The sequence below is a fragment of the Aethalodelphis obliquidens genome, unplaced genomic scaffold (genome assembly GCF_003676395.1).
Source record: "Aethalodelphis obliquidens isolate GAN/ISIS:26980383/991018 unplaced genomic scaffold, ASM367639v1 scaffold22, whole genome shotgun sequence".
NCBI lineage: Eukaryota > Metazoa > Chordata > Mammalia > Artiodactyla > Delphinidae > Aethalodelphis > Aethalodelphis obliquidens.
This window is the reverse complement of record NW_020837966.1, coordinates 1663272-1686700: the sequence shown is the minus strand read 5'-3', so window position 1 is coordinate 1686700 and position 23429 is coordinate 1663272. Positions and strand designations below refer to the sequence as shown.

Genomic DNA, 23429 nt, shown 5'->3' with positions numbered 1-23429 from the left:
AGTCCTAGTGTCGGCAATCAGAGAAGAAAAAGAAATAAAAGAAATAAAAATTGGAAAAGAAGTAAAGCTGTCACTGTTTGCAGATGACATGTTATTATACATAGAGAAACCTAAAGATGCTACCAGAAAACTACTAGAGCTCATCAATGAATTTGGTAAAGCTGCAGGATACAAAATTAATGCACAGAAATCTCTTGCATTCCCATACACTAACGATGAAAAATCTGAAAGAGAAATTAAGGAAACACTCCCATTTACATTGCAACAAAAAGAATAAAATACCTAGGAATAAACCTACCTAGGGAGAAAAAACACCTGTATGCAGAAAACTATAAGACACTGTTGAAAGAAATTAAAGATGATACCAACAGATGGAGAGATATACCATGTTTTTGGATTGGAAGAATCAATATTTTGAAAATGACTATACTACCCAAAGCAATCTACAGATTCAATGCAATCCCTATCAAATTACCAATGGCATTTTTTACAGAACTAGAACAAAAAATCTTAAAATTTGTATGGAGACACAAAAGACCCCGAATAGCCAAAGCAGTCTTGAGGGAAAAAAACGGAGCTGGAGGAATCAGGCTCCCTGACTTCAGACTATACTACAAAGCCACAGTAATCAAGATAATATGGTACTGGCACAAAAACAAAAATATAGATCAATGGAACAGGATAGAAAGCCCAGAAATAAACCCATGCACCTATGCTCAACTAATCTATGACAGCTACATGTAAAAGAATGAAATTAGAACAGTCCCCAACACCATACACAAAAATAAACTCAAAATCGATTAGAGACCTAAATGTAACACCGGACACCCTAGAACTCTTAGAGGAAAACATAGGAAGAACACTCTGACATAAATCACACATAAAAACAAAAATAAACAAATGGGACCTAATGAAACGTAAAAGCTTTTGCAAAGCAAAGGAAACTACAAACAAGACGAAAAGACAACCCTCAGAATGGGAGAAAATATTTGCAAATGAATCAACGGACAAAGAATTAATCTCCAAAATATATAAACAGCTCATGCAGCTCAATATTAAAAAAACAAACAACCCAATCAAAAAATGGGCAGAAGGGCTTCCCTGGTGGCGCAGTGGTTGAGAGTCTGCCTGCCGATGCAGGGGACACGGGTTCGTGCCCTGGTCCAGGAGCATCCCACATGCCGTGGAGCGGCTGGGCCCGTGAGCCATGGCCGCTGAGTCTGCGCGTCCGCAGCCTCTGCTCCGCAGCGGGAGAGGCCACAACAGTGAGAGGCCCGCGTACCGCAAAAAAAAAAAAAAAAAAAAGGGCAGAAGACCTAAATAGACATTTCTCCAAAGAGGACATACAGATGGCCAAGAAGCACATGAAAAGCTGCTCAACATCACTAATTATTAGAGAAATGCAAATCAAAACTACAATGAGGTATCACCTCACACCAGTTAGAATGGGCATCATCAGAAAATCTACAAACAACAAATGCTGGAGAGGGTGTGGAGAAAAGGGAACACTCTTGCACTGTTGGTGGGAATGTAAATGGATACAGCCACTATGGAGAACAGTTCCTTAAAGAACTAAAAATAGAATTAACATATGACCCAGCAATCCCACTACTGGGCATATACCCAGAGAAAACCATAATTCAAAAAGACACATGCGGGGGCTTCCCTGGTGGCGCAGTGGTTGAGAGTCCGCCTGCCGATGCGGGGGACACGGGTTCGTACCCCGGTCCGGGAAGATCCCACCTGCCGCGGAGCGGCTAGGCCCGTGAGCCATGGCCGCTGAACCTGCACATCCGGAGCCTGTGCTCCGCAACGGGAGAGGCCACACAGTGAGAGGCCCGCGTGCCACAAAAAAAAAAAAAAAAAAAAAGACACATGCACCCCAATGTTCATTGCAGCACTATTTACAATAGCCAGGTCATGGAAGCAACCTAAATGCCCATCGACAGGTGAACGGATAAAGAAGATGTGGTACATATATACAATGGAATATTACTCAGCCATAAAAGGGAATGAAATTGGGTCATTTGTAGAGACGTGAATGCATCTAGAGACTGTCATACAAAGTGAAGTAAGTCAGAAAGAGAAAAACAAATATCATATATTAACGCAAATAGGTGGAACCTAGAAAATGGTACAGGTGAACCGGTTTGCAGAGCAGAAATTGAGACACAGAAGTAGAGAAAAAAACGTACGGACACCAAGGGGGGAAAGCGGCGGGGGGTGGTGGGGGTGGTGGGATGAATTGGGAGATTGTGATTGACATGTATACACTGATGTGTATAAAATGGATGACTAATAAGAAAAAATATATAAATAAAAAATAAACATTAAAAAAATGAAAAAATAAAAGAAAACATACATGCACCCCAATGTTCATAGCAGCACTGCTTACAATAACCAAGACATGGAAGCAACCTAAATGTCCATTGACAGATGAATGGATAAAGAAAATGTGGCATATATATACATATATATGCACAATGGAGTATTACTCAGCCATAAAAAAGAGTGAAATATTGCCATTAGCAGCAACATGGATGGACCTAGAGATGATCATACTGAGGGAAGTAAGTCAGACGGAGCAGGACAAACAATAATGATATTACTTATATGTGGAATGTAAAAAATAATACAAAGGAACTTATTTACAAAAGAGAAACAGACTCACAGACATAGAAAACAAAATTATGGTTACCAAAGGGGAAAGGGGGAGGGATAAATTAGGAGTATGGGATACACATTACTATATATAAAATAAACAAAAAGGATTTACTGTATAGCACAGGGAACTATATTCAATATCTTGTAGTAACCTACAACGGAAAAGGATCTGAAAAAAGATATATATATATATATATATATATATATGTATGTATATCTCCAAATCACTTTGCTGTACATCTGAAACTAACACAACATTGTAAATAAACTATACTTAGGAAAAAATAATTAATAAATTTTACAAATTTTTAAAAAGAAGCAATCACTGGAGCATCTCCCACTGTCCCTGCCTCTTTCTATTGAGGTTGCCTGGTTACTGCCTGCTGTCCTAAGAGGGTGTGGTTTCTGCTGGGTGGCCCTGCTGCCCATCACCTGGCCTGAGACAGCCGGCAGCTGTGGGACCTCCTGCAGTTCCTACTTTGTCCATTAGATGGCACAAGATGCCTTTGGCTGGGTCCTTTGATCCAAGACACCAAGGGTACACATGGGGTCTTTTTCCCGCCTGCAACCAGCAAGCGGAGATCTTAATTTTTTTTTTTTTTTTTGGTTGTGCCACACGGCTCGTGGAATCTTAGTTCCCCAGCCAGGGATGGAACCCAGGCCCTTGGTAGTGAAAGCACGGAGTCCTGCAGAGTCCTAACCACTGGACTGCCAGGGAATTCCCTGCAAGCAGAGATCTTCACAGAAGATTCTTATCCCCTTCCCAGACTGGGAACCAGACACAGAGAGGAAGAGCACCTGCTCGAGGCCACACAACAAGTTTAGCCCCTGCCACAGGCTGCTTTTCTGCGGTGTGGAACGGGCTGCCCCCACATCCTGTTCCAGTAGACCCAGGCCTCCCCTGCAGTCACAGCTGGGGGCTGGCTGAGCTTAGATCCCCAGGGTGAGCTGGCAGGTTGAGGAGTTGTTGGGCCTCCCACCCACAGCTGGTGGCCACATGCTGGTTGAGGGTCTGTCTGGCTCAATCTCTAGCCAGACATTGGCCCCCAGCCCGGGCTACTAGGCTGAAACATCTCCCCAGGGAGATGGACGCAGAGGGGCTCCACCCCTCCAAGGGCCTAGGGTATGATCATCATCATGGCAGCTGCTGCACAAGCACCCCTCACCAGTTTATAGAGCCTGTTACACCTAAGGTGGCTGGTCCCTGGCTCTGGAAGGAGGAGACTGAGACCCAGAGAGGGAAAGGCCTTGGCCAAGTTTCTTCAGGGAATCCAGAGGCAAGGTGGCCTCCCTGAGTAGCACTTTGCCCAATCCCAGGTCAAGAGGCATGTATATTTTGAGGGGAGATGGGGACAGGGAGACAGGGTCCCAGGTCCCTGGGTCCTTCTCATGCTGATTCAGAGACTGAGCTGTTTCTCTTTCAGGAATGAGATAGGAAGGGAGGTGGAGTCCCAGTACCCTCAGGAGCCTGAGAAGCAAGAGAGGGTCCCAGGAAGGGGCAGGACTGAGCAAGACCTGTTCTCAGGCTGCTGTGTGGCCTGGGCCACGTCCTTCATTCTCTGATGCCCCCAAGTTTCCTGACCACCATCTGAGGACCTGGGCTGGTAACTTGCAGGAGTTTCTAGAATCCTGGGAGTACCAGGATTCTTGCTCAAGGTGGAAATCTTAGCACCCAAGGCCTCAGATTCTGAGTGTAGGGGTCTGGAATGGGGTGGGGTGGCAGCTGTGGAGGGTGGAGACAGGGGCTGCTGTTGAGGGGGGGGAGGTCTCCCCACTTGCCCTACTCAACCCCTCAGCTCCATTTCCCGCCTTGTGCCTCTTCTGTGACTCTCCTGTCCCCTGGATCAGAGCTCAGAGCAGAGGGAGTTGGGGCATGAGTACCCACCCTTCACCCTTGGGAAGAACCCACCACTTCCCTGGTGACGCTCTGGGCCCTGAGGCTCAGTGAGGACTAGAGACTGAGGGAAGCAGGGCAATAAGGGCTTCTCTGGCACAGGGTGAATCCTGTTCCCTGCCCCAGTGGGCTGGGATGGGGCCTGGAGGCCAGACACGGACAGGCCTGAACAGCCGGCAGCCGTGGGACCTCCTGCAGTTCCTACTTTGTCCATTAGACGGCACAAGATGCCTTTGGCTGGGCCCATTGATCCAAGACACCAAGGGTGGAGAAGTCTGGGCATTCATCTATTGCCAATTGCAGATCTGTGAAGTGTGGCCAGACCTCAAGCCCCCCATCCAGCCCCTTGGGCTGGAATGACTCCCCCCAGGCAATCGGGCCCTGCCTGGGGAACTGGGGAGCCTGACCAAGACTTCAGGGGGCTGGGCCCTTGGTGTCAGGGACCAGGGCCCAGAATCAGTCTGTAGGGGTCTCTTTCATGGGCACCAGAGGGGCAAGGAGCAAAAGAGAGCCCAGCTAGACCCCCCTACCCAGCCCATCAACCTCTGATTTCCCTTCCAAGCTATTTCCCCCCTTGACATTTTGCTAGAGCTTAGGGACTTGGGTTTGTGGACATTTCTGTATAAACCACCCACAGCGCAGCTGGGAAGGAGTCTCCCAAAATGGGGAACTAGCTATTGTGACACAGAGGCATCAGCTGGGCCAGCCGAGGTGGAATGAGAGGCTGCAGGTAGATGGCAGGGCACTTGCTCCCTCCCTCTTCCTCCCCGCCTTCCTGGCCTGGGACGGGGTGGAGCTGTTGCCTTATAAGTGGCAGGCCTGGCGGCAACGGAGCAAACTACAACCAGCAGCAGCGGCAGTGGCAGGACCCAGGGCAGCTCTACAAGCAGCTTGGTGCCCCAGTTCCCCAGCATGGCCCCCTCAGCCTGGGCCATCTGCTGCCTCCTGTGGGGCCTCCTGCTCCGCGGTGGCAGCCTCAGCCCTGGCCCCAGCGTGCCCCGCCTGCGGCTCTCCTACCGAGGTAGGGCAGTGCATACCCTGTTTGTGTGTGTGTTCCTGGGAGCCCCAGACCCTGCCATACCCCAGCTATGGGACCCCAGCCAGCCCAGGGCAGTCTGTTCTGACAGCAGGAGGGATGCATTCACTCCCAGCACAGGCTGTGGGAAGGACTTTACAGTCACTCCCTGGCATGTGCTCCCCGCTGGCCGCCAGAGGCAGGAGCCTGGGAGAAAGGCAGGGGGAGGGGGACAGGTCCTGGAAGACATGGCCAGGGTGGAGGTGGGAGAGACAGAGACACACTGGAGGAGAAACTGAGGGGACTGCTGAGAAAAGGAGAGAGACCTCAGCAGAGATGGGCAGAGAGAGATGGGGAGGGGGCAGAGAGGGCAGGTCTGGAGCATCTGTCTGCTCTCAGGTGGGCCCCTTGCCCAGGGCAGACAGTGGAGAAGAGGGCAGCATCCTGTCCCTCTCGTCCGCCCTGAAGTGGGGTCCCTCACCCTATGCCCCAGCCCTGTTCCCCCTCCTGCCTCTTGCAGCCCACTTTGCAATGCTGGCCTTTCCTCTTCCCCTCCATCCACGAGGCTCTTTGTAGCCTCCCTTCTTTGCCCATCCTGGCCCAGGAGGTTCCTCTGCAGATCTAACCTGATATGTTGTGCTGCAGCTGGCACAGGCCTCTTCTGAATCAGATGAGACAAAGGCTCTCCACAGATTCTTCTTCCTGGGGAAACCAGAGGGGTGATCACCTTCCCCCAGGAACCCCAGTCCAAGGAGGGAGACCCAGGCCTTCTCTGGAGAGTTGGAGGCAGGAGACATGGCTCCACTCTGGAAGAGTCTGAAGGGAGTCACGGCGGGGGGTGAGGGGGCTGGCGGTTGTGGAATGTGGTCCTGCCCTGGGGCTGTGGCTTTGGGCTAAGTCTGGCTACAAGAAAAGGTTCAAATAGGGCAAATCTCCTCCAAAGTACTGTCAGGCGTGGAGGGCTTCCTGGAAGAGGCTGTTAATGAGTTTGGGGATAGAGTGAGTGTTTGGGGATAGAGAGGATGACCTTTTGGGCTTGGATACCTCACCTTCCCAGTGGTGGCCATCGCCCCTTCCCACCACATCCTGCTGCTCTGCCCTTGCCCACCCATCATCTCCAGCTACCTAGCTGGACCCCAAGGACCTACTTCAGAATCCCCACCTCCTGGGGTCACCATACCCAGAGAGCCACTCCCATCCCTGGGGCCTGGTGGGCAGCGTCTATGGAAGAGAAAACCCTCTTTAGCCATATCGCTGGACCAGAGCCTAGAGATCCACCTGGCCGTACCTGGCCTCTCCCACACCCAGGCCTTAGCCAGGTGCTCCCTCTGATGGAACGCTCTCCCCTGTCCATCTGCTTGTCCCACTGAGTCAGCCTTGTACGCTTCTCAGACCACCCACCCTTGCTCCAGGCTCTCCCAGTACTTCACCCAGCTTGCTGCCATAAGTTCTGCCAGTGGGGCCATCTTCCCTAGGGACTGGGTAGAGCACAGATGGGCCAGGGGGAAGGAGATGTTAACTGAATACCTGGGGGCCACGGAGTGAAGGTGTAGGGGGCAGGCCCCTGGGTAGTCTGGGCTGGGTGAGGGGCTCAGAGCCCCCTGTCCCACCCACCCCCAGGAGTCATTTCCCTGAAGCCCTCCAGCACCCCTTGCATGGAAACATTTTCCAGATGTGAGTGGGGGCGGGGATGGTGAATGCACAGCTGGGACACTCCACCTCCACAGATTGGCTAGAGAAGTGGGCTGAGCAGCAGGCCCTGACCCCCTCCCTTCCTCCCTCCTAGACCTCCTTTCTGCCAACCGCTCTGCCGTCTTTCTCGGTCCCCGGGGCTCCCTGGACCTTCGGGCCCTCTACCTGGACGAGTACCGGGACCGCCTGTTTCTGGGCGGCCGCGATGCCATCTACTCACTGCAGCTGGACCAGGCATGGCTGGATCCCCGGGAGGTGAGCTGGACTGACTGGGAAGCGGCTCTGTCTGAGAGCTGGGCAACTCCAGATGGGAGGCCAGCTGGGTCAACTGAGGCTATGAGGTCAGGGGTCATACAGGCTGTGTTTCAGGTGCTGTGGCCACCGCAGCCCGGACAAAGGGAGGAGTGTGTTCGCAAGGGAAGAGATCCTTCGGTGAGTGATGTCGGGAGTGACTGCCCCCCACCATGACCAACACCCAGCCCCTGATCCCCAGGAGAGCCTGGGGCTGCTCCCCAGGTGCCTGTTCTGGGGCCACTTTAAGCAGATCTTGAAGGCTCCTGACGGTGCTGAAGAATCTACCCCCCACCCCGCCCTAGATCATCCTCCCACCCCCCTCCTCCCCCTAGGTGGAGTGTGCCAACTTTGTGCGGGTGCTGCAGCCCCACAACCGGACCCACCTGCTGGCGTGTGGCACTGGTGCCTTCCAGCCAACCTGCGCCCTCATTGCCGTTGGGCATCGTGGAGAGGTGAGCCGGCGCGGCCCCGCAAGGGACTGGGAAGCAGTGACATTTCCTCCCTGTTGTCTGAACGCTCCCCATTGAGCCTGGGTCAGGGCAGAGGGGTCAGAGCCTGAAAGGCACCTTTGTGCCAGGGAGCTGACCCTGCCGGCAAGGTCCTGAATGAGGGCGCCTTCCGCCCACCCCCACTCTCCAGCCACAAGCGATGGGCAGCAGCCGGGTTGGGGCTGGCTCTGCTTTCCTAGGTGACGCCTCTTCTCCCTCCCTCCCTCCCTCTCTCCAGCATGTGCTCCGTCTGGAGCCCCGCAGTGTGGAAAGTGGGCGGGGGAGGTGCCCACACGAGCCCAGCCGTCCCTTCGCCAGCACCTTTGTAGGTGGGTGATGCCCAGGTCAGGGCGGGCATGACAAGGGTGGGAGCCGGCCAATGTCACTGGGATGAGATGGGGTCTGGGTACAGGGCCTGGCCCTCCTCCCCTGACCCTACCCTCACCCTAGGAGGGGAGCTGTACACGGGCCTCAATGCGGACTTCCTGGGGCGTGAAGCCATGATCTTCCGGAGTGGGGGTCCCCGACCGGCCTTGCGTTCTGACTCTGACCAGAACCTCCTGCACGGTGAGCCCAGGGGTCTGCTGAGGGCAAGGCTGGCTGGGGTCTGCCCCTGGCACTGGCAGGGAGGTGGGAGAGCTGACGCTGGAGTGGGGACCAGAGGGGCAGCCCATCCCCACTCACTGCCTGGGACTCCGGCCTCCAGTGGGGTCCCTGCACCTCTTCCCCTCCTCACTGGCTCACCCCCCACCCTGTTCCTCCTCTGTGAGGCCCCCACCAGCTTCACCGTGTTAACTCACAGAGCCCAGGTTTGTGATGGCCACCCGGATCCCTGACAACTCCGACCAGGACGATGACAAGGTGTACTTCTTCTTCTCGGAGACAGTCCCTTCACCTGATGGAGGCCCGGGCCGTGTCACTGTCAGCCGCGTGGGCCGCGTCTGTGTGGTGAGAGCTGTGGCAGGGACAGTGAGGTTCACATCCTGGCCGTATGTGCCTTCCCAGACCTGTCCCAAACTGCAGCAGTAGGCAAACTGAGGCGAGGGTGTAGAGCCGACATCCATGCCTCCCCCACAAGGGTGAGGGTGGAGGAACAGGAGGAGGGGCCTGTCCTTGGGACACAAGGCTGACTGGTCCCCACTCCCCAGAATGACGCAGGCGGCCAGCGGGTGCTGGTGAGCAAATGGAGCACCTTCCTCAAGGCCAGGCTGCTCTGCTCCGTGCCTGGCCCTGGAGGTGCCGAGACCCACTTTGACCAGCTGGGTAAGGGCATGGCCAGGACAGCCTGGGTGAGGGCTGGGGAGGGCTCAGAGCCAGTGAGTGGCGGGCATTGGTCGTGGCCTTCTGTCTTCAGAGGACGTGTTCCTGCTGTGGCCCAATTCAGGGAAGAGCCTGGAGGTGTACGCTCTGTTCAGCACAGTCAGGTGGGCACACGGCCTCCCCTCCCCTCCACCCCGGCCCCGTCTCTGCACTGCAGCCTCCCCTGTTGAGCCCCTGCCTTCACGTCCGGCCTCGCCATGGGTCCCCGTCTCTGTCCCTGACTCGGTGACTCCGTGGCTGTACTCTCTGCCTGGGGGTCCTCGTTTTCTGGTCTCTGCTGACTGCAGGCACCATCATCCTCTGTCCTACCTATGGAACCAGGCTGCCCCCTTCCCGCCTTTGACAGCCTCCCTGGCCTGACTGTCCCTGTCCGCCCTTGGCAGTGCTGTGTTCCAGGGCTATGCCGTCTGCGTGTACCACATGGCTGATATCTGGGAGGTCTTCAAGGGGCCCTTTGCCCACCAAGATGGTCCCCAGCACCAGTGGGGGGCCTATGCGGGCAAGGTACCCTTTCCCCGTCCTGGTGTGGTAAGTATCTGCCTGGGACCAGGGCAGGGAAGAGGGCTGAGTAGATGCCAGGAGGGGCTCTGCCTGAGGACAGGCCTGTGTCTGCATGCAGCCCCAAGGCAGCGGCTGAGCTGGGGCTCCAGAGCAGCTGGGCTGGGTGGGGTGAGGATGGGAGCAGAGCCCAGACCACACTAAGGAGTCTCTCCTACAGCATGAAGGGTCCACAAGTGGTCCCTCTGAGGTTGGCGTGCCCAGCCAGTGGAGCCTAGAAACAGACTGGGGTGGGGAATGTGACATCACAGGAAGCTTCAGGCACTCCCTTTGCTGCTGCCCACAGTGCCCCAGCAAGATGACCGCACAGCCAGGACGACCCTTTGGCAGCACCAAGGACTACCCGGATGAGGTGCTGCAGTTTGCCCGAGCCCACCCACTTATGTTCCGGCCAGTGCGTCCTCGGCGGGGTCGCCCCGTCCTCGTCAAAACCCACCTGGCCCAGCAGCTGCGTCAGATCGTGGTGGACCGCGTGGAGGCAGAGGACGGGTCCTATGACGTCATCTTCCTGGGGACGGGTGGGTGGGCTGAGTGGGGTGGCCGGGCAGGGGAGGTGTGTGAGGACCTATGCTGCCCCTTCCTCTCCCACTGACCCCTCCTCCCCTGCCCCAGACTCAGGCTCCGTGCTCAAGGTCATTGCCCTCCAGGTGGGGGACCCTGATGAACCTGAGGAGGTGGTTCTGGAGGAGCTCCAGGTGTTTAAGGTGAGTGGGGGCAACTGATGGGAAGGGTCCCCTCAAGCCCCGTCCCTGCGTCTAGGCCTGGCTACGAGAAAGCAGGAGCAAAGTACAGGAGGGAGATGGGCCTGCTGTACTGAACCTGCGGCCAGTGGGGAGTGAAAGTGATGACACTCACTACTGCAGAGGCCTTGCCGATGCTTCAAAATGACTGCAGGGCCTGGAGACGCAGTCTGTGAGCTGAGAGCTGGGGGGCCCAGTGACGGATGGCCAAGGCGATCACCCCTTGACAAAGCCCTGCCAGGGGCTGCCAAGTTGCACTGAGGGGCAGCTGACACCCCAAGTCCCCAGGGGGTTCTGTTGACCCCTCTATAGAGTCAGACAGGGTATCATCTGTGTTTGGGGAACTGTTGTGCTTTCCCGCATGGGATGGGTGATTTGGGACAGCTGCCTCATTGCTGGGGAACAGGACTGTGGGAGGGGACGCCAGAGCTTTGTGCTTGTAGCCAAGCCTTGGAGGCCAGCCAGGGAGAGAGGACCTTTCTAACGTAGGAGAGACTGTCTGGCCTTAGTTGCCAGGGAGTGCACTGACCTGGGAAAAAGATGGTTTCCACCCAGAGTCTGGAAGAGGCTGAAAACAGGGACGCAGGGGAGGTCTTCCTTCTTTCCCAGGTGCCAACACCCATCACTGAGATGGAGATCTCCGTCAAAAGGGTAAGAGTAGCTGACATCTCTCCCCACTCCTCCTTCCTCTCCACCTGTCTCCTGAAGTTTCCCTGAGCACTGCTGTTGTCTGATGGAAAGCTGAGTCACAGCAGGCCCTGGGGCTGCCTGATTAAGCCCTGCAATGAGGGTTGAGAGTTCAGCTGGGAGCTGAGATTCCCACGCATGAAACCAGTGGGAGTGGGAGGCCCGGAGTAAGTGAGCATGTGTTCAGATAAGGGGAGATCCACAAAGGCCATTTCCTCAGGGGAGACAAAAACGTGCTTGAAAACAAGATGCAGATTTTAAATCAAATAGACTTTAGAGGCCTGCTGTGTGTCCTTTTGCAAGTGGCAAAATCTCCCCAAGTTCATCTGCCCCAGTTCATCTTTGGGTAAATCTCGACTTTTGTACTGGGATTGCTTAAAGCAGAGCTCACCTCCAAAGTCAGGGGCAAGACAGGATAAAGGCCATTGGGGTAGAGGGCAAAGGTCTGCTGCCGGGAGGGTCTGGAGAAGCCCCTTAGAGAAAAGACCCCAGGTGTGCCCCATTCCCTCCACGTCCTAACATAGGATCTGATGTAGATCAGGTGGGTGATAAACATTTTTTCTTCTGGGAACGCACTCAGGAGGTTCTGGAAGACACTTGCAAATGTCAGGGGTCTCAGGAAAGCCAAGGGAGCTGAGAGCCTAGCTGCTTGCAGGCAGAGCACAGGCTCACCTTGGGCTCTGCCTATGTTCCTCCCAGCAAATGCTGTATGTGGGCTCGAGGCTGGGCGTGGCCCGGCTGCAGCTGCACCAGTGTGAGACTTACGGCAGTGCCTGTGCAGAGTGCTGCCTGGCCCGGGACCCGTACTGTGCCTGGGATGGTGCCTCCTGTACCCGCTACCGGCCCGGCACCAGCAAGCGCCGGTTCCGCCGGCAGGACATCCGGCATGGCAACCCTGCCCTGCAGTGCCTGGGCCAGAGCCAGGAGGGTGAGTGGCAGCGGGCATGGGGGCGCCAGCTGGGCTCTCACAGGGCCCCCACTCACCCCTGTGGCCTGGGCTTGACCCCTGTGAAGTATGGCCTCAGGCTGTTCTTGTAGTAACAGGCAGTCCTCAGTTTCCCTATGTGGGCAGCTCCTGTCAGCATATAGGGTAGGGTCTTTGGGCAGAGTGAGCGGCTTAGGGATCAGTAGACACCTAGGTCCCTGTCGCATTCATGGGGGCTCCTGGACTGAGGGAGTCAGTGGGTGGTCCCAGGGGTCCTATAGTTCCTGAGCTGAGCCCACCTCCAAATCCTTCCAGAGGAGACTGCAGGACTCGTGGCGACCACCACAATCTACGGCACAGAGCACAACAGCACCTTCCTGGAGTGCCTGCCCAAGTCCCCCCAGGCCGCTGTGCGCTGGTTCTTACAGAGGCCAGGGAACGAGAGGCCTGACCAGGTGAGCAAGGACCCTGGCTCCAGCCTGCCTGTGTCCTGAGGTCATACCCCTCCATGAACTCTGGGGGGAACTTGCCAAGATCAACTTAAGAAAAGTATGTATTAAAGCCCCTGGGGTGCCTAGAAGGAGGTGCCCCTGTTCCTGCCATCTGGGAACACCCAGGCCAGATGTGGTAGAACTTCTCCAGTGACAGGGAGCCCACAAACTCCTGGGCACTGAGCTAGGCTCTGTCTGAGAGCTGGGTAGCAGAGATAGAAGAGAGGGAAGGGGTCTAAGCTGGTCAGGAAGGCCCCCATGCTTACACATATGGCTCATCTTCGAAGGGGTCTCTTCCGCAGGGGTTCTTGGTCCTCCTCTGCCTTAGGCCTGGGCCCCTGATCACTGGCCGTTGCACACACACCTCTACCACACACACACACTCACACACTGCCTGGCCCCACAGGTCCTCCCTGGAGTCCAGCTGTCTGCCTAGGCCCTCTCCTCCCCCATCCAGATAAGTCTGTCAAGCCCAGAGATGGCTTCAGTCTGGGGCCTGAGGCTGGGTGTGGGTGGGGGCAGGGTGAAGAACCATTCACAAGCCACTCCCACGGGTAGGGAAGAGGAGGGAGTGGGTTGATTACAGGAGGGGCTCTCCTTCCAGCTTGAGAACTGGAGGAGGCCAGCCTTGGGCCAGCTGTTGGGCTGGGCACTGAGAAGTCTCCCCCAGTGGGGAAGGGGCAGGGGAGCGATGAGATGGAGTTACACAACACTCACCACCCAAGCAGTGCTGCCTCAAAGTACACATGTGCGGACTAAAGCCCAGACAGGGTCCAGGCCAGAGACAGGGCTGGATCGGAACCGTGTTCCACCTGTGATGGGGCTGTGGGCCCTGCACTGTGGGGGCAGTGGGCAATGCAGACCAAGACAGGGAGGGCTGTGTGTGTGTGTGTGTGTGTGTGTGTGTGTGTGTGTGTGTGTGTAGAATGGAGGGGAGCTCTTGTCCTTGGTCTGGGGGTATAGCCCCCCTGAGTAAAAGCCCATAAATACTCTTTAACACTCTGTTCCCTGGGAATATGTGCCAGGGCCCCCCAAGGCCAAGACAGGGGATCCAGAGCTCTGAGTAGGGGAGAAACCAGTCAGTCAAATCTTTGAGAAGGCCCTATCCTGGATTATGGGAAGGTGAGTCCCTGCCTGCAATTAGCTCACGGTCGAGGATGCTGAGCCAGCCAAGCTGCTGGGAAGGGGAGAATGAGCCCTGAGATGGCAAATTTGGAAAAGCAGGGGCAGAGGAGCTGATGGTGCAGGCCCTGCTCCAGGCGCCCTCACGCCCTCCCACACCCCCAGCAGGTGAAGACAGATGAGCGCGTCCTGCAAACGGAACAGGGGCTGCTGTTCCGCAGGCTCAACCGCCTGGATGCGGGCACCTACACCTGCATGACGCTGGAGCACGGCTTCTCCCAGGTGGTGGTCCGCCTGGCTCTGGAGGTGATCATGGCTGCACAGCTTGACACTCTGTTCCCCGGGGAGCCGAGGCCAGAGGAGCCTGCAGCCCAAGGAGGCCCGGCCTCCACCCCCTCCAAGGCCTGGTATAAGGACATCCTGCAGCTCATCGGCTTCGCCAACCTGCCCCGGGTGGATGAGTACTGCGAGCGTGTGTGGTGCCCCTCCCGCAGCCGAGGCCGCAGCAAACAGGCCAAGGGCAAGAGCTGGGTGGGGCTGGAACTAGGCAAGAAGGTAAAGAGCCGGGTGCAAGCCGAGCGTAATCGGACACCCCGGGAGGTGGAGGCCACATAGAAGAGTGAGGAGGAGGGCGTGGTCGGGATGGGCCAAGCGGCCAGCAGCAGCCCCCAGCCTCTCCCACCCACCCAGCTAGGGCAGAGGGGGCCAACATGCCTGATTGCCTCTTAGAGATGGGAATCTCTGCCCCCAGACCCCTACCAGGCAACCCACAGGATAGGCTGGGGCCTGATGGAGGGCCTTATGTCCTGGGCCTGTTCCCTGCCGCTCTCTGTGCTCTCAGTCCCAGGCTGGAGCCAGCACCCTCGGGCTGCTGGCAACTCCAGTGGGCCTGCTATTTGTTCTTGAACGAGGCCCCCAGAGCACATTTCCACTTGTGCCGGAGGCGAGAGGGCTGGGTGATTTTTACCCAGCCTGCAGAACAATGGCCATTCTGAGTGACCCTTAGACTGAGTGTGTGGGTGCAGCTGAGGAGGTGTCTGGGCAGGGAGCCCTCAGGCAGCTGAGGAGGGTGGAAATTGCCTCTAAGCTAGTACCTGCTAAGAAGACCTACCCTGACTGAGGTGGGGAGGGAAAGTGGAGGCGCTGAGAAGGTGGAACAGCAAGACCCCCTCACACTTTGTGCCCTGATATCTTGGTAGTTCCCTGCCACTCCACAACCCCTCTTCTGCATCTCAGAATCACAGAAGCATAGACTACTAGAGCTCCCTGGGACCTGGGGATGGTCTGGACCTCCCAGCCTGACATCCCTTCATCGGGTCTCGGAGCAGCCAGGCCAGGTTTCCTGGGATGCCCACACCCCCTGATGGGATTGCCCCTCCCCACCATCAGGGTCTCCATGTTGATGAGCAGGGAGGGGGTGAATTCTAGGAGAATGTTATCCCCCAACTCTGTGGACTAGAGATAGGGAGAGGGGAGCTGGGGAAGTGTGGGGTGTTTCGAGGAGTGGGCTCTCTTTCCCAGGGCAATGCAAGCTGACCCCCAGCCTGGGAGGGTGGGGACGTGGCAGCTCTAGGAGCAAGCTGCAGCTGGTGGTCAGGACAAGGGGCAGGGCTTTGCCTGGGAGTCCACAGAAGACTGAGGCTTTTGAGATGGGGAGAGGGTGGGAGACCCTAGGACCGCCTATGGGACCCAGGGGCGGGCATTCTCAAGGACTCCAGAAGGCATCAATTAGCCCAGGAGCCAGATGTTTCCCACCCTGGGATCTTTGGTTTCTGCTAAATAAGGGTTTGTCACGGATGGTTCATTTATGAAGCCTTTTTTTCTTTTAAGGGAAAAAAAATGTAGGGGGAAGCTTCTAAGTCCTGCTGGTTCTTGGGGGGTGCTGCTGGCTCAGGTGGCCAGGACGCAATCTGTCTGGGCGTGTAGGGAGGTGTTTTTGCCATCAGCAGTAATGTGTTTCTTGGGCTGGGGAGCATGGAGGAGGAGGAGGAAGAGGACTAAATGAAAAGTTGTTCCCAGCCTGCATGTGAACAAGTCAGTGACGCACAAAACCGACAGGAGGGAGACAAGAGCATCAGGTTTGAGATTCCCTCCATTAAAAACCAAGATGAAGGAAGGAGGAAAAAACAGATAAAAAGCAAGACAGGGCTTCCTGCCCCACTGAACTCAAACCCAGACTCTGTCTGCCTTGGATTTTATCCGAGCCACCCCCGCACTCCTTCCCCCCACCCCCCCAGCCCCTACCACCTCTAGAGAACTGGAGTCCGAAAAAGGCCCCTCTTCCCATCTTTGCAGAGTGAGTGAACCAGAAGCACTGAGGTTAACCTGACAGCACTTTGGGAAGCCTCTGGCCTGGGGTAGCTGTGGCTGGGATGTCAGCACGTAAAAGCAGAGGAGGAGGACCGTGGGGGGGAGGAGGAGAGAGAGGCCATGGAAGAGGGTGGGGAGACAGCGCAGAGCCCCAGGAATGGGTGTCAGAGCTTCAGCCAGCTCTGCCCCTCTATGCCAGGCTCTGCGCTGGCCGCTAGGCTGGATCCCCTGGGGAAGTTACTCTGGAAAACAGAGGGAGAAGGAGTTAAAAATCCTGAACGAGGAACACCTGCGCTTGGAAAATTATGGACAGCTTCTACTGGTCCATACCCCACCCCCGCCCCGCTTCCACGGTACCGTGTGTTATTCACTCCTGGAAATGCTTCTATGTGTGAATTCTATTTTTGTATTCATATGTTGAGATGAGCCTTGTGGTTTCTCTGTCTTCAAAGCACGCTTCTCATAATTACTATTCTTTTTATCGTCACCACCCCTGAGAGCTGGTGAGGATAGCACAGGGGTTTTCCACACAACCTGCAAGGAAAGGAATGAAGTTAATACTTACATCACATAATTATTACCATTATTGTATCTGTGTATTTCTGTACTAAATTAACTGATGCCATTTGTGTGAGCTGGAAATGAGGGGCTTTCCCTGTCCTTTCCAGGAGGGAGAAACCACCCTGGGTGGCATTTTCTAGACGGGAAGGAGATGGGTATCAGAGGAAGGAAGGAGTCAGAGGGCTTTGCCTATGAAGCTGAGATTGCTTATTAAATTAGGAAAATCCTGTCCCGCGGGCTTCTGAGACTTCTTGGAACTTCAGGAAAACCTTGAGCCAGGGGTAAAAAATGCTGGCGAAGGGCAGCTGGGCACGTAGGCAGCACTGCTCCTTTTTCACAATAACACTTGACTTTGTGATAGCGACACTTGGCCTGGTGCCTGTCTTCATCAGCCACATACCAACGTATATTAAGACCACTGTGCTCTTGCCTGGGGGGCCAGGCTGTGCTGTGGGAGCTGCAGCTTTGGCAGAGGAGGGGGAGCGCCAGAGTCTGGCCTGCGGGGCAGGATGCAGGAGACGCCTCTCCCCCAGCCCCACTCCCCCAGTGACATCATGATCCTGCCCAAAGAGCAGACTCCACTGGTGCTGGAGGGAGATGGGTAAAGGCAGGGATGCTTTAAAGATGGGAGGGACATCACCCCACCTCACCACAGAGATTAGCCTCTTGCTTGGATGGCCTCCTCAATCTGTGCTATGGACTAGGGGGCTTAACAGTCATCAGTCCCATCTTGCAGCCCAGGCCCTGGAGCAGGACCCCTGCTTTCACCTCCTGGACCCTGCACAAGCACCCAGGCCTCACAGAAAGTGAAACCCTGTTGCCCGGCCTCGGGCAATCACCACCCATCTGAGAAGCATCATCAGAGCACCATTTGGTATGGAGTGCTGGGCTGGGAGGCTGTGTGAATGCAACCTCAGAGCCCCCTTCTCTCCTCGGGTGCACGGTGCCTCTGCTCCCACATCACCACCCCCCACACCCTGAAGACCCCTTGGGCATGGACTTCCCCCAGCCCCTCACCACCACCCTCATCTCCAGCCCTATTTCCTGCCTCAGGGATTTCACTCTATCTTCCTCTCCCAGCTTTTTCCTCTAAGTCTCATACTTCCCCTGGTCTTTGGTCCTGTTTCATGATTTCCCAAACAGGTTTAGAACTGGAAAGGGGCTTCGAGAAAGGGGCTAGTCAAACGTTGTCCTTTGGAACAACTGTCTCATGAGATCCTCGACAATGGTCAAATAAACATGGGATTTCTCTCCCCTTAGCCCCTACAGAGCTGTGCACTGCCTGCTTGCTTGCCCTGTGAAATCCCTGAGGAGCTCACAATGATTTCTCATTAATTGGCATGCCTACTATGTGCTACATGACCCTCCAAAACATGTGGCCCTCTATCCTTTTTTTTTTCCCATGGAGCAGTTACCACCTCATGTTTCTAATGTTTTGAAGAGCATACTTTGGGAAAATGCTGGTTAGATTAATTCCCTCCCTTTACATTTGAGATTAATTTATTAATCTCTGCCTTCTAAGCCTGTAAACTCTGGAGCCCCTGACTTCGCAGATGGAATAGCCACATCTTGGTTTCCCATGGCTGGCACCAGAGCAGGACCTGCCACCCCAGGACCAGGGCTGCCAAGCTGCCAGTCTGCTGTCCCTTGGGCCTGGACTCTGCCCTGCCTCTGGCTCCTGTTCTCCCACAGCCAGCCTGCCTCCCCAGCCCATTTCCTACTCCTCCTGTGTCTGGCATCATCCACTGTGGAGGGCTGGGATTCACCCCAAGCTTGTGGCTGTCCTGCAGTCCAAAAGACTAGTTTCTAAGGAAAGGTGAGGGGCAGGGTAGGGGCAGAATAAGGGCGGAAAACAGCCCTTTTCACTTTCTCAAATGGCTTCTGTGCTTCCCTTTCATTCAGCTAAACCTGGGTCAGGTCCCAGACACCCATAGAATCCTCCAGCTTCAGGAGTGGGCAGGCAGCAGCCATCAGGAGGCAGGTCTGTCTCCTGCCAGGTTATCTTCTCTGTGGGCTCACAATGGCCCCAGATGCAGCTAGAGCCAGGTAGGTCGCAGAGAACTCTCTCGTGCCTCTGCAGTCCAGCAAACTGAGGTGTCTCCAGCTAGCCACATCTCCTTATAAGTAGCAGACAGTTGCTCAGAAACAGACCAATTTCCACCCAAGTTAAAGATTAACCCCAGCCTCACCCAAGTACTAGTCTGCAGGGGCTCTGGCAAGGAGAAAAGTTCAATACACACCAGGATCAAATCCCCAGGGATTTCTGAGATTACAAACTTGGCCCTGGTGTGCAGAAAGAAGGAATGAGTGGGGCTAGGTTTGGATATAATACCTGCTAAAGAGCTCAAGGATTGTTGGACCCCCACCCTGGCTCCTCTTCCAGACTCACCCACCCTCCTGGTGCACAGGAGATGAAGTAACAGCAGCTGTGGCCCTGTGTCCACTTCCCACTGCCCAGCCCCAGCCCGCCTTTGTGTGAGTACCACTGCTGGTCCCCTCTTCCTTAGAGGCTGTGTCCTAATGAAGCCTTTCACTTTCCCTGCTGGATTTTCATTAAGGAAATTCCTGGTTCCTCAATGATGCCTTTAAAAAAATCATTCTCCACTGAGGATTGGAAATGCTGCACAGTCTCTAGGGAGGCCTTGAAAGGGATGCCCACCTTCACCCTCACACCAGGCCCCCAGCAGTCAAATAGTAGCTTGTACTCAGGGATTCTGCTATGAGGAGGACTCAGGTGACCAGTCTTGACCCCTTTCCCCCAGGGACGAAGATGACTGGAGCACACCCTAATCCATCCCAATGGGGTGTGTTTCACCGCCAAGAACATCCCATTGGGCAGAGAGGGAAGACCAGGGCAAGGGGACAGTTGTGGGCTGGAGAGGATTCCAAAGTGAATCAAGAGACCTAAAGCAGAGTCCAAGTGTCTGCCATCAAATGGAGGAGACAGTATTAAGAGACACTTAAAGCCCAGATTTGCCTGTTAGAAGGACAAGGGGTCTCTGCTCTCACAGATAAAGGTATAGAAGAATGACATGGCAGACCAGCAGCTTGCTTTATGGGCATGACCTCATCTGTTCAGCTGATAAGAATCTGGTGCTGTTTCCTGTAGTCCAAGGGTCTCAGACAATGGTGTGAACGGCTGGCCCTACTGGAAAGGACCATTGTTCAGGGAAGAAAAAACAACACACTAGCACAAAGCCAGGGCAGGACCTGCCTAAATATAAGGGCCTGTTAACATATCTATGATTTCCAAGTGAGGGGACACAATGGGGAATTGTTTCTGGAGAGACTAGGTTCCCCTCCAGAATGCTCCTGGGGGCTGGGGATGGCTTTGATGGCCCAGACAGGTCTCAGATGCTCTGTGAGGGACAGACATTGATGGCGCAGATGTCTTCCTGTTTATTAGAGGTGCACTTCAGGGCAGGCCCAAGGAACAAGTTTATACCAAAGACAAGGGGGAGAAGCTCCTGGGCTTCACTCCCTCTGTGGAGGCCTCATGCTGTCACACTGCTCAGAGACCCCAGGGCTAGAGGTGGTTTGCTAGGGAAAAGTGAGATTATTTTCTGAAAAACATCAACTCTTTGGTTTATGGCCTGCAATTGCCATGTTGCTTTTTGGAAAAAAAGCATGTACAAGGCATGAGACCCTTGCAAATAGCCAACGCCTCTGGAATGGGGCTCCCTGGCTTAGTCTGTTAGGGAGCCTTCTCATACCTAGGAGCCCTTGTGATACTGCAATTCACCTCCAGTCAGCCTGGAAGCACACAGGGAGCTGACGCTGTGTCCCTGGGGTCAGGGCCAATGGAGGTGCTGTTTCTCATAGCAACCTCCTGCCCTTCCAACAGGAAGTTAGAGCCTTTGAACCACCAACCAAAGTCCCTGATGTCAGAGAGTGAGAGAGAGAGAGAGAGAGAGAGAGAGAGAGAGTGTGTGTGTGTGTGTGTGTGTGTAGCAGGAGAGTAGGGCAGAAGAGGAACAGAATCATATTGCCCATTCCCCTTGGGACTGGCAGTCCCCATTTTTAGGGGTGAGAGGAGGGCAGCTGGGGTTAGGAGGATCACTTTGGGTCTGGGAGACCATGAAGGCAGTCCTATCTGAGGACCTGACCTATGATAGAAGTGTCATTAGTAACATCTATACTAACCTCTAGATATAACAGGAGCACAACTCATGGATAAACTTGAATGGATGTGTTTAGAACAAGTGAATAGCAGTAAGTCCTGTGCAATCCCCAAATAGAAGCAAGTTTTCATAAGCCCTTCACAACCTTCCACACCTAAAGGGTTATAATCTTCTTCCTCAACATGCTCACAGTGCCCTCTGGTGTTTGACAGTAAAACATCAGGCTTATGAACGCAGGGTTTGAGCACATCCAACAATTCAGTAGACATCAGACTGCCTCTGCATGTGGGGTCCCGAGCCAGACACCATGAGGGGGAGAAAGGTTAATAAGACAGAAAGGTCCCTTCCCATAAGGGGCTTCCAATCTAGAGGGAGAGACAATTATGGGACCAGATGGAGAATGACATAGGCTATAATAGGGGTATAAGCAGAGCTCAGGGAGAGTGCCTAGGGATGAAGAAGTGACCCTTATGCTGGATCCATCAGGCTGAGGATAGAGGTTATGGCTCTCCAGACTGCAAAGCTCATGCTCAGGGCCCAGTATTTCAGGGTAGCCATGGCAGAGTGCCCATGGAAGGGCTTAGATGTCCATCTCAGCGGGAGCCATCCTAAGTAAAGAGCTAGCAGATGTTTTATGGCAATTAACAGAAGAGTTAAGGATGGATATGCCAAGCAAAGCAAGTGGATATAGGAAACCATGCAGAGAGAAGGCTTTTGCTGCAGTCCTGTGAGGCACAGGGGTCTGAGCTCAACACTGGCAGTGGGATGGAGAGGAAGGCAAACATTTGAAAAATAGTCAAATTGACAAGAAAGAGGGTGGTTGAGCAGAAAAGGAAACATAAGGAGATTCTGAGGTTTCTGGCCCTAGTTCATGGTTCCCACAAAGGTAAGAATTAGAGGAAGCGGAGCAGGTGCTTTGGGGAATTTTTATTTGATGTCTATTCCTACCCTCCCCAAGTGAACTATATGTTCTAGGTCCTAGGTTATAAAATGGTAATTAATTCTAATAGACACATCATTTGTGAAAACAGGTATTTAAAATATACAAGATGAGGGCTTCCCTGGTGGCGCCGTGGTTGAGAGTCCGCCTGCCGATGCAGGGGACACAGGTTCGTGCCCCGGTCCGGGAAGATCCCATATGCCGCGGAGCGGCTGGGCCTGTGAGCCATGGCCGCTGAGCCTGCGCGTCCGGAGCCTGTGCTCTGCAACGGGAGAGGCCACAACAGTGAGAGGCCTGCATACCGCAAAAATTAATAAATAAATAAATAAATAAAATAAAATATACAAGATGAGCCTGGGGCATCTTGTAGTGCCAAAAAGTAAAGAAGTGCTCAAAACCAAACCAAACCAAACAAAAATGAAACACACAATAATAGCAGTATGTGAAAAGGAATAGGAGTCCCAATGGCCAAAGCTAGAACAATCTGAGCAACAAAATAAAGTAGTATTGGATTATAAACCAAAGTATAATATACATATCCATGAGTCCACACTGATATACATGGTTGAATAAATAAATACGTGGGAGAGGATAGGTAAATCTCCCATGCTGAAGAATTCCAAATAATACATGTAGATAATCTGTCCTTAAAAAGGGAGGGGGCATAAATCCCCACTCATTAATTGTGGGCTGAACAGAGTGGCTTCTTTCCAAAATTTACAGTACATAAAGAGGGAAAAGGAGTAACTTTTTCTGGAAAAACTTGGCAAACACTAACTTGGCCAGATGACCAAGATCAACATCAACAGTGATAAGTCATGTTGATCGTATGTAACTTCAATTTGATGCGATGAAAATGGCACTTTACCTGTGTGGTCTTCCTCCCTCAAACCCATAACTCCAGTCTAATCATAAGAAAAACATCAAGGACTTCCCTGGTGGCCCAGTGGTTAAGAATCCGCCTGCCAATGCAGGGGACATGGGTTCGAGCCCTGGTCCGGGAAGATCCCACATGCCACAGAGCAACTAAGCCCGTGTGCCACAACTACTGAGCCTGTGCTCTAGAGCCCATGAGGCACAACCACTGAAGTCCGCGCGCCTAGAGCCCGTGCTCAGCAACAAGAGAAGCCACTGCAATGAGAAGCCCGTGCACCTCAACAAAGAGTAGCCCCTGCTCTCCGCAACTAGAGAAAGCCAGCATGCAGCAACAAAGACCCAATGCAGCCAAAAATAAATTTTAAAAAGAAAAGAAAAGAAAAACATCAGACAAATCCCAATTGAGGGGCACTCTACAAAACACCTGACCAGGGCTTTCCTGGTGGCGCAGTGGTTAAGAATCTGCCTGCCAATACAGGGGACACGGGTTTGAGCCCTGGTCTGGGAAGATCCCACATGTCACGGAGCAACTAAGCCCGTGTACCACAACTACTGAGCCTGTGCACTACAGCCCGTGAACCACAACTACTGAGCCCATGTGCCACAACTACTGAAGCCCGTGTGCCTGTGCTCCACAACAAGAGGAACCACCGCAATGAGAAGCCCGCGCACTGCAATGAAGAGTAACCCCCACTCGCCGCAACTAGAGAAAGCCTGCGTGCAGCAATGAA

General features: G+C 54.2%; 1 protein-coding gene and 1 long non-coding RNA gene across 4 annotated transcripts; one reads left to right on the top strand and one right to left on the bottom strand.

Annotated features, from left to right (window-relative positions):
* Positions 1-5422: 5422 nt before the first annotated feature.
* On the top strand, positions 5423-16615 carry SEMA3G (semaphorin 3G). 2 transcript variants are annotated; one of them, XM_027121011.1, is made up of 16 exons: positions 5423-5579; positions 7360-7520; positions 7635-7697; positions 7892-8011; positions 8286-8376; positions 8498-8614; positions 8850-8995; positions 9196-9310; positions 9402-9471; positions 9751-9895; positions 10212-10443; positions 10538-10629; positions 11275-11316; positions 12052-12280; positions 12593-12732; positions 14059-16615. In XM_027121011.1, exons 1-16 carry the CDS (start codon positions 5471-5473, stop codon positions 14503-14505), a joined length of 2319 nt encoding a protein of 772 aa, XP_026976812.1. In that variant the 5' UTR covers positions 5423-5470; the 3' UTR covers positions 14506-16615. The 2 variants fall into 2 exon arrangements, with proteins under 2 accessions (XP_026976812.1, XP_026976811.1); XM_027121010.1 differs by having other exon boundaries at positions 14056-16615.
* LOC113627974 (uncharacterized) lies at positions 8801-11380 on the bottom strand. 2 transcript variants are annotated; one of them, XR_003435830.1, is made up of 3 exons: positions 11195-11380; positions 10362-10452; positions 8801-9002 (listed from the first exon to the last, which is right to left on the bottom strand). It is a non-coding gene; the product is annotated as an uncharacterized LOC113627974 (long non-coding RNA). The 2 variants fall into 2 exon arrangements; XR_003435829.1 differs by having other exon boundaries at positions 10362-10433.
* Positions 16616-23429: the final 6814 nt, after the last annotated feature.